The sequence below is a fragment of the Heptranchias perlo genome, chromosome 8 (assembly GCF_035084215.1).
Source record: "Heptranchias perlo isolate sHepPer1 chromosome 8, sHepPer1.hap1, whole genome shotgun sequence".
NCBI lineage: Eukaryota > Metazoa > Chordata > Chondrichthyes > Hexanchiformes > Hexanchidae > Heptranchias > Heptranchias perlo.
The window spans coordinates 16,869,455-16,885,622 of NC_090332.1; the positions used below are offsets into that span (position 1 = coordinate 16,869,455).

The following is a 16,168-nucleotide window of genomic DNA, read 5'->3' on the forward strand; positions in this document are numbered from 1 at the left end:
TGTGAATACATTGCGTTCCACATTGCTCTGTGAATACATTGGGTTCCACATTGCTCTGTGAATACATTGGGTTCCACATTGCTCTGTGAATACATTGGGTTCCACATTGCTCTGTGAATACATTGGGTTCCACATTGCTCTGTGAATACATCGGGTTCCACATTGCTCTGTGAATACACCGGGTTCCACATTGCTCTGTGAATACACCGGGTTCCACATTGCTCTGTGAATACATTGGGTTCCACATTGCTCTGTGAATACATTGGGTTCCACAATATTCTGTGAATACATCGGGTTCCACATTGCTCTGTGAATACATTGGGTTCCACATTGCTCTGTGAATACATTGGGTTCCACATTGCTCTGTGAATACATTGGGTTCCACATTGCTCTGTGAATACATCGGGTTCCACATTGCTCTGTGAATACATCGGGTTCCACATTGCTCTGTTAATACATTGGGTTCCACATTGCTCTGTGAATACATTGGGTTCCACATTGCTCTGTGAATACATCGGGTTCCACATTGCTCTGTGAATACATCGGGTTCCACATTGCTCTGTGAATACATTGGGTTCCACATTGCTCTGTGAATACATCGGGTTCCACATTGCTCTGTGAATACATCGGGTTCCACATTGCTCTGTTAATACATTGGGTTCCACATTGCTCTGTGAATACATTGGGTTCCACATTGCTCTGTGAATACATCGGGTTCCACATTGCTCTGTGAATACACCGGGTTCCACATTGCTCTGTGAATACATTGGGTTCCACATTGCTCTGTGAATACATTGGGTTCCACATTGCTCTGTGAATACATTGGGTTCCACATTGCTCTGTGAATACATTGGGTTCCACATTGCTCTGTGAATACACCGGGTTCCACATTGCTCTGTGAATACATTGGGTTCCACATTGCTCTGTGAATACATTGGGTTCCACATTGCTCTGTGAATACATCGGGTTCCACATTGCTCTGTGAATACATTGGGTTCCACATTGCTCTGTGAATACACCGGGTTCCACATTGCTCTGTGAATACATTGGGTTCCACATTGCTCTGTGAATACATCGGGTTCCACATTGCTCTGTGAATACATTGGGTTCCACATTGCTCTGTGAATACATTGGGTTCCACATTGCTCTGTGAATACATTGGGTTCCACATTGCTCTGTGAATACATTGGGTTCCACAATATTCTGTGAATACATTGGGTTCCACATTGCTCTGTGAATACATTGGGTTCCACATTGCTCTGTGAATACATTGGGTTCCACATTGCTCTGTGAATACACCGGGTTCCACATTGCTCTGTGAATACATTGGGTTCCACATTGCTCTGTGAATACATCGGGTTCCACATTGCTCTGTGAATACATTGGGTTCCACATTGCTCTGTGAATACATCGGGTTCCACATTGCTCTGTGAATACATCGGGTTCCACATTGCTCTGTGAATACATTGGGTTCCACATTGCTCTGTGAATACATTGGGTTCCACATTGCTCTGTGAATACATCGGGTTCCACATTGCTCTGTGAATACATTGGGTTCCACAATATTCTGTGAATACATCGGGTTCCACATTGCTCTGTGAATACATTGGGTTCCACATTGCTCTGTGAATACACCGGGTTCCACATTGCTCTGTGAATACATTGGGTTCCACATTGCTCTGTGAATACATCGGGTTCCACATTGCTCTGTGAATACATTGGGTTCCACATTGCTCTGTGAATACATTGGGTTCCACATTGCTCTGTGAATACATTGGGTTCCACAATATTCTGTGAATACATCGGGTTCCACATTGCTCTGTGAATACATTGGGTTCCACATTGCTCTGTGAATACACCGGGTTCCACATTGCTCTGTGAATACATTGGGTTCCACATTGCTCTGTGAATACATTGGGTTCCACATTGCTCTGTGAATACATCGGGTTCCATGTTGTTCTGTCAATACATTGGGTTCCACATTGCTCTGTGAATACATCGGGTTCCACATTGCTCTGTGAATACATCGGGTTCCATGTTGTTCTGTCAATACATTGGGTTCCACAATATTCTGTGAATACATTGGGTTCCACATTGCTCTGTCAATACATTGTGTTCCACAATATTCTGTCAATACACTGGATTCCACGTTGCTCTGTCAATACATTGGGTTCCACATTGCTCTGTCAATACATTGTGTTCCACAATATTCTGTCAATACACTGGATTCCACGTTGCTCTGCCAATACATTGGTTTCCACACTGCTCTGCCAATACATTGGGTTCCACATTGTTCTGTCAAAACATTGGGTTACACAATGCTCTCTAAATACATTGGGTTTGATATTACTCTGTCAATATCGCATACTGACATATGGAAAATATGTTTTACCTTTCTTGTTTTGTGAGGATTTCTCATTCGGGATGATTTCTTGATATCCACTTCTGTAGTATTTACACAGCCTGGCTAAAAAAAGTACATCATAATAACTTTAAATTAATACATATATCTTAACTCTCTATATATAAATTCACTCCTACAAAGTACACTGCAAAAAACTGTATTGGAAAATGCTTATCTCTAATCTATAAAGAACACTCAAACAGTAAAACTTCCTCACACTTATTAAAAATAATCTAAGACTTCAAATATTCTTAAAACATTTGTTCAATTATACAGTAAAAAGACACATTTTTATAATCACTTGAGAGGCACTGAGACACATAAAATGCTGATTAGGTCACGTGTGGAACTGCACGCCATACTATGCTCAGGAGAGATACAGAATACATGTTAGGATCTTTTGCATATAGTATTTATCCAATGACTTGTCCAAAGTAAATAATGGACTTCAAGGGTGCTATTATGTTAGGTTACCCCAGAGAAAAATCATCTCCAACAGGTCCCCACAGGGCAAAAAGAGTTAATGAAAATTTAAAAAAAGTAAAATATACTTACAGCTGACTAAGATGAACTTAGTGAACTCACAATGTTGTAGAAAATAACAATTTTTCTCTTATTGCACTTAGCTGCAAAGGATCATCTGATGGAGGCCATAGAAAAGAATCGGGCAGGTGAGGATAGCATGCCTATAATTTGATTAACCTGATTTTCCATCATTACTTTAATCAGGCAGGCTCCATTACGTATATTTGGTCCTTCATGCCTGATTTTCATCTATGATCCTGTATATCCAAGCGCAATAAAAGGAACATCTGTCCCACCAAGTCAGCTCCTCCAGATGGCTTTGGGACTTCAGACCCCTACACAACAGGTTCCATGGTTGTTATCATGCTGTGACCGCAGTGATTGTTTATTTGGTAAGTTTTGGTCTCTAGTTGATTAGTAGCGGTTTGGGGAGCACTAGATGTCCAGCATTAAATAACGAACACGCTCTGTTTTGTGCAAGCTAATTCTGTAAAAATTATATATCATGGGTGTTATTTCATGGGCTGAGCGATGCAGTTCATGACATACGGATAAATTCGGCAATCCCACTCCCAGTGATGATATGCACTTGAAGGGAGTGCTGGTCAGAGAATCAGGAATACAGAATCATAGCCCTGATCCGAGCTGTGCTCATTTTATGCTTAACTCCCCATTGGAAGTAAGGGCCTGCAGCATTCACCTTATAGTGTTTTACTGCCTTTTACAATGGCAAGTGCCTGCTGAATGAAAATATGCAGATTTCCCCTCCAGTCATCATTCACAGAGTGCTCTGTGAGACATGTTAATTTTGACATTGGAATTTAAAATGAATGATGTTGCAGAGGTACATAGAGGCCCTGAGATCCTGTGAGTCTTCTATGGGTCTCCCGTCGTACGTCCAGTGGGAAACTGGTAGAAACTCCAGGAAAATGTCTGGAATTTTCTGGCCGGAATCACGCCGCCCGTCATATTGAGTTAGAACAAACAAGAGGCATCTTTTACCCACTCCAGAATCAGTCGTTAGACCCTTTGCATATGCAAATAAAGGGCCTAACGCCTGCATGCGGTCCCCTCTTCCAAGATTGGTTTGTCCCAAGGCAGCCAGCGCCATAGTGGGCTGCACTCAGGGAAACCAGCCCTAGCGATTGCCTGCAACAAAGGAAGGTAAGTAACTTAACTGAATGTGGAGCCAGGAGGAGCAGGAGAGCTCCTCCCGACCCCACATTAAAGGAACCGAGGGCACACCTTCCAAATGCTCACTTATCAGAAAATTTAGACCCACTAGTGCAACTTCGGCTTACAGTAACTTGACTAATGCATGCTTTTGTTTAAAAGAAGGACATAACAGGAGGGAGAGGCAAAGAGCAGGTAATGGCCTCCCCAACCTGAAGTCCCTAACCATTGAGGAAATGACCGTGCAACTGATGGAGCCAGAAAATGATCAAGCCAATTGGAGAGAGTCATGCAGGAGGATATCACCAAGCTCTAGTCTATGACCTATCATTGCTATTTATTCTTCCTCCTCCAAATCATTTGCATATTCAGGCACACTGTCATTCACAAACTTAGCATGCTTTGTATTAGAAAGTCAAATCTGTTAGAAAGAATGTGTTGCTAATACCAATGTAATACTTGTTCCTCTTGTGTTCTTATAAGTGTCCTCAAGCAGCTGCCATTCACAGCCCCTGAGGATGCTCAACCTATCACCTCACAGAACCGTCAATCACTCGAATGATCACAAGCACCAGCATTGGTACATTCTCTTCAAGAAATTTAGATTTTGAGATTGAGGAGGGACAACCAGGATAAGGCACACAGGCAAATAACCCAGGCTGAGCCAGGAACAAGGCAGCATTGGATGTAGTGACAACAGTTGCAGGACTATCTTGTGACCCAGCACAAGGAGGCAAAGAGCCACCTCCATCTCAGGAGCCACTGTCCAACAGCCAGCAGATGGTCACCTCACTTCCTTCTGCCACTGGGACGGCACCTAGAAGAATTAGGTAGATTAGGCAATATAAGATACTAAGGGCTGCATCTCCCTCCACTATCCAGCCTGAAATCAGACAGGAAGGTGGTGGTAAGGACAGGAAAATGAAATGGTGAAACCTATCACCACCTCCCTACCCCAACCTCGATGTCCCATCACCTGCCCCCCCTTCCCCCTGAGATCATCGCGAGCTACTCTTTCCTTGCCCAGCCTCCCGTCCACCATCTTAAAGCTCCTTTTAACTTTGGGGATCTTCTGCCCCATTAAGATCCCTTGTAGTGCTGCAGTGGTACCTCTGCTGTAGCACCACCAGATTTTCCTCTTCGGCCCTGGCAGGCTCCCTCTTGTCAGTGGGTATTCTGTCGTGATCCCACTCTGCATGGCCAATGACCCTTGACCTAGAAAAATGGGTTGGGATGCGGTGGAATCGGAGGAGTGAGCGAAAGTCCCACCTCACTGCTACATTGCCATTGGAAGGAAAATCCAGCCTTCTGTGTACACAGTCATCAAGGGGAAGCATTGGTTAAAGAAGGATGAACACAAGTACACAAAGTACTTGTATATAAACAAATAGTTTGAACATAATTTTCATTAGTAGCGGGGCAGATTTAGGTACGAGCAGTTGAACAGATGGGCATGCATCGTAGATCATGTTTAGTAGAAAATAATCGCGTACTTGGTGTTTGATGGGCCAGCTGTTAAGGCACATGTAGTCACGACTGCTTGTCCTTTATGGAAGAAAATTCTAAGGGATATAATTTCCACAGCGATTCTCCGATTTCCTGCCATAACTTCAGTTGAAATCCCGGAGAAACAATGTAAACGGTGATTTATACCATTTCACCAGGGTTTCCACTGAAGTTACAGTGATCGATCTGAGAACCCCCATCGAAATTACTTGCTTACAAAGAGTTACACAGGGCAAAAATTCGATAGGGCCCATTTTCGGGTGCGGGTAGTGTGATCCGTTATTACCCCTGTGCCCAATGGCCCCTACGCAGGAAACACATGAATTTCGAGCTGCCTGCTACTTACCATATCGGCAGCCTGCCCCTCTTAAAGGGGCAGGTGCACATTTTAAATGGGACATGCACAGTTCACTAGGAGGAGGGAAAGATGGCCACAAGGGTGGCAGGACGGGTGCGAGAGAGGGCCCCACGATTCTCGGATGACGCAGGCATTGGCAGGCTGTGGCCCAGGAAATGAACGCCAGGAGCATGGCACCATGCACGTGGGTGCAGTGCCGAAAGAAGTTCAACGATTTGACACGAGTGGGCAAGGTGAGTGAATACAAGTGTCAAGTGGCACATCCAACCAACTACATCACTGCTCCACACATCACACCCCCTGTCACCCACCTACCAACAAACACTGCCCATCCATATGCAATGCTGCACTCGACATGCTGCATCTCACCCGTACATAGTACCACATTTGCAGGCCACACAACCACCACTCTCATGTCACACACACTGGCAGCTATTCAACCATGACAGGCACATCACCCACACACCTTGCAGGATACTCACTGACACACTGTCTTCTGTCTTGCAGGAGGAGGTGGCACATAACAGCCGGCAGCAGGAGAGACCTGAGGGTGGATGGGAACACTTACACTTCTTCACCCCCCCTAGGGGAGACAGTGCTTCAGATCATTGGGTGGGCCATCGCTGCAGCCGTGACAATATGCTGCGCTGGAGGTCCCAATGAAGGGGGTCTCTGCATATCTAATGCTCCTTCTTGTTTCCCACATCTCCCTCCTCCCATAATCTTTTCTGACTGTTAGCACGCACGTCTTACTTGCTCCTCTCCCTGCTCCACAACTCAACCTGTTTCTCTTTGTCATTGCAGATACCCAGGAACACGTGGCGGCACCGTCCGAGGAGGAGGAGGACACTGAAGCCGCACCGTCACTCGATCCGACATTCGCTTCCACAAGCTCAGACACTGACACTGCGCGTCCTTTAGAGTCTAGTTTAGAGGAGGGATCTGCACATGGTGACACATCAGGCACAAGTGCGCAGGAGCCGGGGTGGGGGGAATGGATACCGCAGGTGACAGCTCGCCGGAGGGCAAGGTCGCTCACTACTTCTGCTGCAGAGGTGTCAGATGAGGACTTTGATGGGCCAGGCTGCGGAAGACAGCTGGTGGGCGTACACGGCCAAATGCTTGGGGCACTGGAAAGCCTGCACATAATGAAAAGGGGCAAGGAGGAGTCCAGCCCCAACTTCGCACAGGGCTTTGCGCAGAGCTTGGAGCCCATCCTTTCCAACATGGAACGGGTGGTCACCTCCATCCCCACACCTGTGGAACCCACCATGATGCAGCGTCTGATGGCCAATGTTGCGGCTTCCGACAAGGATCGGTGTTGCAGCACAAACCGATGTCATCAAAGGTCTGCAAGCTACGGTTGCTGCTCAGACTGCTGCAATGGAAGCTCAGACTGCTGCTATCATGGATCCGGGGACCAATGCGAACGGGGCTTTCAGGGCATCACAGCACTCCAGCAATCCGTTCTCAAGTTGATCACCAGGATTGCTGAGATACCGCCCCGGGAGAGTGGCAGTGTCGCGACGGCAGTCGGACCTGCTGTCCTCTCTCAGGACGACAACGTTCCTGCTCCCACCCCTGCCACTCCGCCAGTGCCCCGTTGTTGCCCATTGGCCAGCCAGGCCAAGCTGCTGCAGCCCATGCTGAGATGGTGCAGTCTGAAGCCGGGCCCTCCAGGCCCAGAGCTGCTCGAGGTCGTCCTCCAAGGCCATCTGCTCCTCCATTGAAGGCCATGCGCCAGCCACTGGGGAAGCGCCTCATCGGATAGGTAAAGGCACACGAACAGCAGGCACTAAGGCAATGCACAAGGGTGAATAGTTCTGTTCTGTTTCCATAATTTCATTTATTTATTGATAAATGTGACTATGAATTTTCATTCTGATTCTGAGGGGACTCGATAGGGTAGATGCTGAGAGGATGTTATCCCTCATGGGGGAATCTAAAACTAGGGGGCATAGTCTCAGAATAAGGGGTCGGCCATTTAAGTTGGAAATGAGGAGGAATTTCTTCTCCCAGTGGGTCATGAATCTTTGGAATTCTTTACCTCAAAAAGCTGTGGAGGCTGAGTCATTGAATACGTTCAAGGCTGAGTTAAACAAATTTTTTATCAGCAAGGGAGTCAAAGGATATGGGGAAAAGGTGGGAAAGTGGACTTGAGGTAAAAATCAGATCAGCCATGATCTCATTGAATGGCTCGAAAGGCCGAATGGCCTACTCCTGCTCCTATCTCTTGTGGTCTTATGGTCTTATTTGGTGGTGGTTTTTATTTGTGCGATGAGCTGAGGGGGAAACCAATGTTCAATCTGATGGAGGATGATTTGATTGTCTTGTGGGAGCAGAAAGGTGGGGAGTGTAGGACTTTTGGTGAGTTGGGCGATGTAGTTGATATTATTGATAGCGGGCACGCATCAGGCGAGCACGCAGAGCCCTTGCAGACAAGGCATGTGGTCCCTGTTACACCCTTGCGTCTTCCTCCACTTCCTCTTCCGGCTCCTCCCACTCCCCTTCCTCTTCCTGCTCCTCCTCCTCCTCAGCCTCCTCTGCCTCCATCTCTGGCTCAGGGTCTTCTCCGATCATTGGTGGCAAAGGCTGGTCCCTCACGATGGCGAGGTTGTTCAGCATGCAGCATACCACCACGAATCTGCCCACCCGCTCAGGGGAGTACTGCAGGGCTCCTCCAGACCAGCCCAGGCAGCGGAAGCGTTGTTTGAGGAGGCCTATAGTGTGCTCTACGATGTGGCAGCATGGGTCTCATTATAGGCCTGCTGTGCATGTGTGCGTGGGTTCCTGACCGGAGTCATGAGCCACGGTGTGAGGGGACAGCCCTTGTCGTCCAGTAGCCAGCCTTTGCCTTGCCGAGGCAGGTGAAAGATAGCTGGCACGTTGGACTGCCGCGTGACGAAGGCGTCGTGACTGCTCCCAGGGTAGCGGGCATCAACCTCCATGATTCGATGTGTGTGGTCGCAAACCAGCTGCATGATCAGGGTGTAGAAGCCCTTCTGGTTGACGAAGACGGCTGAGTTGATATGCGGGGCACGCAGGGCAATGTGCGTGCAGTCAATGGCACCCTGTACCATGGGGAAGCCAGCAATGCGAGCGAAACCCCGTGCTCACTCGTTCTGCTTGTCTCTGTCAAGAGGAAAGATGAAGAACCTGTTCCTCATCTGGCACAGTGCGTCTGTGACCTCCCTCATGCAGCACTGCACTGCATACCGCGAGATGTTGCACATGTCGCCAGCAGAAGCCTGAAATGATCCTGAGCCATAGAAGTTCATCGCCACGGTGACCTTCACAGCCACAAGCAATGCTGTCCTCGTCCTGCTCTGAGGCTGCAGTTGTGGCCGCACCAGTTGACAGATCTCAGTCACGGCTTCCTTGGTGATCCACAGGCATCGGATGGAATCCTCCTCGGTCATGTTGAGGTAAGAGAATTGATCCTGGAAGGCCCTCATTGGATACGGCCTCCTGCTCAGTACCCTGCGCCTCCTCGTCCTCCCTCTCCTCGCAGCTTGACCTGCTGTGCGTGGCCTCTCTGCACGCTCCCAGTCATGCTCAATGCCCAGCGGGAGCCCTAGCAGACCACCCATGGTCGCCAGGAATGTTGCACACCACAGTTTTAACTTTCCAAACCGGAAGGTAGTACCTGCCAAACCGCTCTCAAATCTACTCTAGGAAATCTCAGTAAGTATAGGGAGCTTCAAAAAACACTTCCTATTCCACCAGCAGCCAGAAGCAATAATCCAGCAACTAACCTGTAAATCCTGCATGGTCCCTTTAAATACCACTGGTGAGGGGTCCTCCAGGCACTCTAAGACACATTCAGGTGTGCATGGTTAAGACAGTGCGTTGAGTTGGGCATCAAGTCCAAAATGTTGTTGATCACTTTAAATCAGTTTTGCACACTGATTGCATGCATTTTCTCTTTACTTTACATGCTTCCGGCGTTCGGTATTTGCGCATGCGCTACCTCCTATACCAAGATGGCGTCCGGCGCATGTCATGCTGGAAACGTGTGTGCGCAGCCAAGACGCCATCTTGGATGCTTGAGAGGCCGAAACAACGGGCGCTACACGGCCTAATTTAACACCCACAGAGTGCCATTTGGCCCAACGGGTCAATGCCGGCATTTATGCTCCACACGAGCCTCCTCCCACCCCTCTTCATCTAAGCCTATCAACATATCCTTCTGTTCCCTTCATGTGCTTATCTAACTTCCCCTTAAATGCATCTATGCTATTCTCCTCAACTACTCCTTGTGGTAGCACTTTCCACATTCTTACCACTCTTTGGGTAAAGAAGTTTCTCCTGAATTTCCTACTGGCTTTATTAATAACTATTTTATATTTATGACCTCTAGTTTTGGACTCCCCGACAAATGGAAACCTTTTCTCTACGTCTACCCTATCAAACCCTTTCATAATCTTAAAGACCTCTATCAGGTCACCCCTCAGCCTTTTCTTTTCTAGAGAAAAGAGCCACAACCTGTTCAGCCTTTCCTGACAAGTACATCCTCTCAGGCTTAAAGCTAGGAAGTCAATTCCCTTGTAACTAAATTTTTGATACAAGAAATCACTGGCCCCCTTCAATAGAGTTATTTCCAGTTGCCCATATGGTTGCTTGGCTGACAAATAAAAATTGGACATCGCCTTTAATTATCTGGGTTGCGCTTCTCAACTTTGTCTATATGCTGCACTTTATAATTCACCAAAATGGCCTCAAAGAACATAATTAAAATTTTTAACTAAACTGGAATAACCTTCTAAATAAATTATTTTCTCATGCCAATCTTCTATTAATTATAGCAACTATAAAACACAATTAACTTTTAACAGCTTTATAAATTTTACATTTTCCAGTGACAAAGCATTTACATGCTGTCATGCCATTTGGTTTTATGATTCTGTTGAGATGTAATGGAGGCAACGTCAAGCAATTCATCTAGCATTTCTAGAAATAGAATCCAATCATTGCACTGCGCTATGTGGTAGCAGCAAGTTATTAATCTCGGCACTGCGTCATCAAGGGCAAGTTGTCAGATTTTTAATTAATTCTTGTTGCTTTCTGATGTTATATTCATAAAAAAAAGGAGATATGAAGAAAATTGAAAGTGACGAAAGCACACAATTAAATGTTTACGGTCCAGTAAGTACTCCTGTGCGTATTAATTAATTTAACACTTAATCACTGACAAGAACTACCCTTTATGGACACCAATGCTGTTAGCACATATGATATAATTTAAATCATATAAAGTATATACAACAGTAAAATATTATATATAACAAAGACTTTGCATTGTAGATAAGGCAAGCTGCCAATTCACCAATTCAACAATGTTACTTATAACCATGTAAGCTATAATTAAATCTGTCATTAAATATAATTACATGACACTCTATAGTATTTCAGCTTTGTTCGTAACATGACTTGATGAAGAATTTATTAAAAGTGCCTACAAAATGAGCACATAATGTAGCAATTCATAAAAGGCTAGAACTATTAATTAGTAATTGAATTCTTAGACAATCAAAGCTACTGGGTTACACACTAATTTCTTCACTTTGCTCAGAATTTCTGACCATCTTCAGTCATGCAGAAAGTCTACTCTGCTTTCAGCTAAGATAAGGTCATTTTATGAACCTTTATGAGCTGCTTGAAACAGCAGATCACTGGTACCAATCAGCACTTCAGGAAAGTAACCCCTTGCTGATCCATCACAAAACATATTGCTAATGAATGAATTGTTCTGAGATGTACAATTTTCATGTTTACATCATAAATTATTATGTTGCTCCTTCCTAATGGATGCAACAATTAGATGCATGAGAATGCATTATAAAAGTATGCAGTGTGAGGAAATTACTTATATATATTAGAAAGTGTCCCATGTGTCTTGTAACCCTGCAGCAACTTCCCATTGCTGCAAAGGAATATACCATATATTGTATACGAAAGGGGGAAATTAATTTAATAGTAATATATTAATCTATTCTATAAGAAAGACTCCAAAATTATCTATAAAATATATTTATATATGTAATTAAATGTCCTTATTTCTGCATTTATATCCTTGATTTTGTTACGGAGCTGGTAACACCTTGCCTTCAAATACTGCAACAGAGTGTCTTGGGGTTGTGTTATGAAAAGGAATTACGAGCCCTTGGCTGTCTTTCTAAGGGGATTCAGAACCTTTGGCTGTCTTTCTAAGCTTTTAGCATTGGTTATTATCCCTATTTCCAAGTCCAAGTTGCTCATTGTTCCCATGGGTATATAAATTGCTTGCAGGAACATTATATTCTGAGCCTTTCTTACTGCTTTTGAGACTAAACATTTCAATTTAGTACATACATTTCCCAGAATCAGTAACATTATTGTTTTACAAAAGAACCAGATAATCGGCTGTAATCAAAATTATCAATCATGTTTCACCTTAGGTAAACTGTCCAGTAGCCAGAAGCAGTGTCTTAAGTGTTCTGTGTGTAATGAAGGGGATTTTTATTCATAAGGGGAATGTGCTCTTCTATTAAGTTGTAATTTGTCAATAATATTGCAGTAGGCGCTAGACATAGATCAACAAGCTCAATTATTCAGCTTCAATGCTGGCTTTCATTTTTAGATTCAGTCCAACCCCTGGAACAACAAAATAGTTACCCTAGTTTTCTAAGGTCTGTGTTTGTTGATCCATCTAGTAATAGTTTAATGTATTTATAATGTACCTTAGATGTTATTAAGCAGCCTTTTAAAACATAGGAACATAGGAACAGGAGTAGGCCATTCAGCCCCTCGTGCCTGCTCCGCCATTTGATAAGATCATGGCTGATCTGTGATCTAGCTCCATATACCTGCCTTTGGCCCATATCCCTTAATACCTTTGGTTGCCAAAAAGCTATCTATCTCACATTTAAATTTAGCAATTGAGCTAGTATCAACTGCCGTTTGCAGAAGAGAGTTCCAAACTTCTACCACCTTTTGTGTGTAGAAATGTTTTCTAATCTCACTCCTAAAAGGTCTGGCTCTAATTTTTAGACTGTGCCCCCTACTCCTTGAATCCCCAACCAGCGGAAATAGTTTCTCTCTATCCACCCTATCCGTTCCCCTTAATATCTTGTAAACTTTGATCAGATCACCCCTTAACCTTCGAAACTCTAGAGAATACAACCCCAATTTGTGTAATCTCGCCTCATAACTTAACCCTTGAAGAAAAAAAGAAATTGCACTAATAATTGTAGTAATTAATATTACTGCAATCTTATCATCACAACTTAAATATTTCTATTTTTATATGGAAAAAGTTAGGAATGGGAGTTTCTCTGACATGGTGACTCATAATAACCTTGTCAGACTACAATTAGCAAATGTGGACTTGTTGAACAAGATGGTGACATGCTTTTAGATTCTGCCAGGACTATTTTTCCAATGTAGCCCAGATTGATGGGATGAAAATCTCCTTTCCTTCCCAGCTGCAGGTGTCCTAAATGGAGATTCAGCAAGCTCCATCCAGATCCGAGTAGGAAGAAGTACATAGAACAAAACTAGCCATGATCCTCCATTAACTAGCGCTAACCTAGCAACAGCATTCAGACAGACCCCTGAGTATAATGGTGATGCATTACTAGTGCAACAAGGGTCCCTCTTTTCAGGTCGGAGTTAAGGTGCCTTGTTGGCAATCTAGGTGAGCTTTACACTGCATATGGCATACGCTATACCTAACCTGGAAGCGCTTGATGCTGAGACCGGGTGCAAAAAGTGGAAAAGCTCTCCATTCCACAGCATAGACATCCTTCAACTTGGTGAGCAGAAATTCACCAATATAAAAAACAAATAAATAAAAGAGAGATAGATAAAATATACAAGATCCCGTGAAAATTGATCAGAGATTTATGAATCGCTTCTACAAAACAAGCCATACAACTTTATTAAAGTTAATTCTCATTTATACTGAACATATATTTTACAACAATTTCAGTATAAAGAAGTTTAGGACTGGCAATTAATACCCACATTTTAGGTAGAGTTTAATTATAATCACTGTTTACATTTCCTATCTTAAAGTCTCAACATCTCATTTATCAATTGGTTACATTATCTGCTTATAGGTTTAAGCAGGCTGGAAAATTCCACTCACCAATTAACCTAGTTTGAGAAACGTTCCAGTTGTGGGAAGAAAGAAAACAAAGCAAGTCCTCACCTTGTAAGTATAAATAAGCCATAAATATAAGATAGTCACTAATAACTCCAATAGGGAATTCAGGAGAAACTTCTTTACCCACAGATTGATTAGAATGTGGAACTCACTACCACAAAGAGTAGTTGAGGCGAATAGCATAGATGCATTTAAGGGGAAGCCAGATAAACACACGAGGGAGAAAGGAATTGAAGGTTATGCTGATAGGGTTAGATGAAGACAGTTGGGACGAGGCTCGTGTGGCGCATAAACACTGGCATTGACCTGTTGGGCCAAATGGCCTGTTTCTGTGCTTTACATTCTATGTAGTTGTATGTAAAGTAACATCAATGGGGTAGATTTTCGTCTTTACTGCCTGAGTGTTAAACTTCACCTGTGCAGAAGGTAAACTCTGGCGGGCGGGTTTGCACATCCAATAGAGAATTCACTGGATTTTCCTTCTACTAATTTCAAGGATCCGACTAATTCCTTATTCAATGCTCGTCTCCAGCGTAGGATCCGACTAGCACATTGGAACTCACTTAGTGGGGAGGCGGACTGCAATACCTACTTAAAGAAAAAGCAGTCACTTAAGAGTACGTGGCCAAATGTAGAGAGCAAAAGGTATTTGACTGGCAAAAAAGAAGTGTCTGCCAACAAGGGAAGTGGAGATTTAAAAAAAAAAGTGGAGGCAACAAATGGAATCTCTAGGCAAGTGATGGAGAGGCACTGGATGCAATCCACCCTATTCGCAAAGTGGAAGTGCTGCTGCTTAAGGTGGATGCTCAGAGGCTGCTAGTTTTGGAATTTCAGGGCACCCTCTGCATGTCACAGGATGTTGGCCATCAACCTGCTCTACATTTAGTGCTGATCACTGCAAAGTCCTTACACAACCTGATAGTTCTTTCACTGCTTGCTATGTTCATATTCCAGCAGGACACACATTCAACTGTAACTTACAATGTACTCCTTGGCACAATGACATCTTAAAAGGGCTTCACACAGTAAAAAATTCTTTCTTTTAATTTGTTCTCAGGATGTGGGCAATGCTGTCAAGGCTGCATTTTTTTGCTCATCGCTAGTCATCCTGAGCAGGTGACGGTGGGTCTTCTCCTTCAAACTCAACCTAGCTGTATGATGCATGTTCATTTATACACATGCATACACTGCAATGCAGGATACGCATTTAGGTGTCACCATATATGCTCTTGAAACTTCCAACATCTTAGCACACTTTTCCAGTTACAGGACAGGTAAGGGTAGGTGTGGGCAGTCACCTACAAAACAATCTTTTTTCATCGCTTCTTCATTCTCCAAATAACACAAAAGGAGAGGAATCCACATTGGGATCTCAATTTTCAAAATTATAATTGTTGCAGCTAAATTCTGGCAACCAATAGTCTCGGGTGAAAATCACTATAGATAAACTGGCAAACAAACCATTAAAAGTAACACTTAGCTCAAAGCTAAAGAAAAGCTGCCCTTTCAGATATTCTTCTTTAAAAACAGTGGCTCCCACTTTAAATGTTGACTTCTTGTCAACGCAGAAGTAGCTTGTCTCAAAAGGCCCTTTTTATAAGGCAAACTCAAAGCACAGCAAGTTCCACAGAGAAATTTTGTGTGTGCTAATAAACCTAATATTACAATACAGTAATATTTAAATGAAACTTTTGTTTGTTTTGGACAAACATGCCCACCTTAAGGACTGACCAGAAGTTGATGTGTTACAGAATGGGCAGAGATCCAGCGAGGGTATCTCTGTCCAATCTTCCTCCCCCTGCACCTGTTCTGCTTCAGCACCACTAATGATGGTGACCAGAAAATGTCCCTTATGGTGTACAGTTAGAAGAGGCCTTCGGATCACCCTAGTAATTTGTACCATGTGTTTGGCAGGAAGTACCTTATCAGAACAGTATTTACAACCCAATCCTTTTAGTGGTCCTTAATTACTTCATTATATTGTTACATGTCAGTAGGTTCTCAAAACTTGACTACAAATCTTCTTTCAATTTTACATTATCAAACATGCTTTAAC

General features: G+C 43.9%; 1 protein-coding gene across 1 annotated transcript in view; it reads right to left on the minus strand.

Moving 5' to 3' along the window:
- The window catches only part of LOC137324152 (regulator of G-protein signaling 7), a 307,861-nt gene that overhangs the window by 40,284 nt on the left and 251,409 nt on the right, over positions 1-16,168 (minus strand). The window contains exon 9 of the mRNA XM_067988293.1: positions 2,393-2,467. Within this exon, the coding sequence (XP_067844394.1) occupies positions 2,393-2,467 (75 nt within the window). The remainder of the gene's footprint in view (positions 1-2,392; positions 2,468-16,168) is intronic.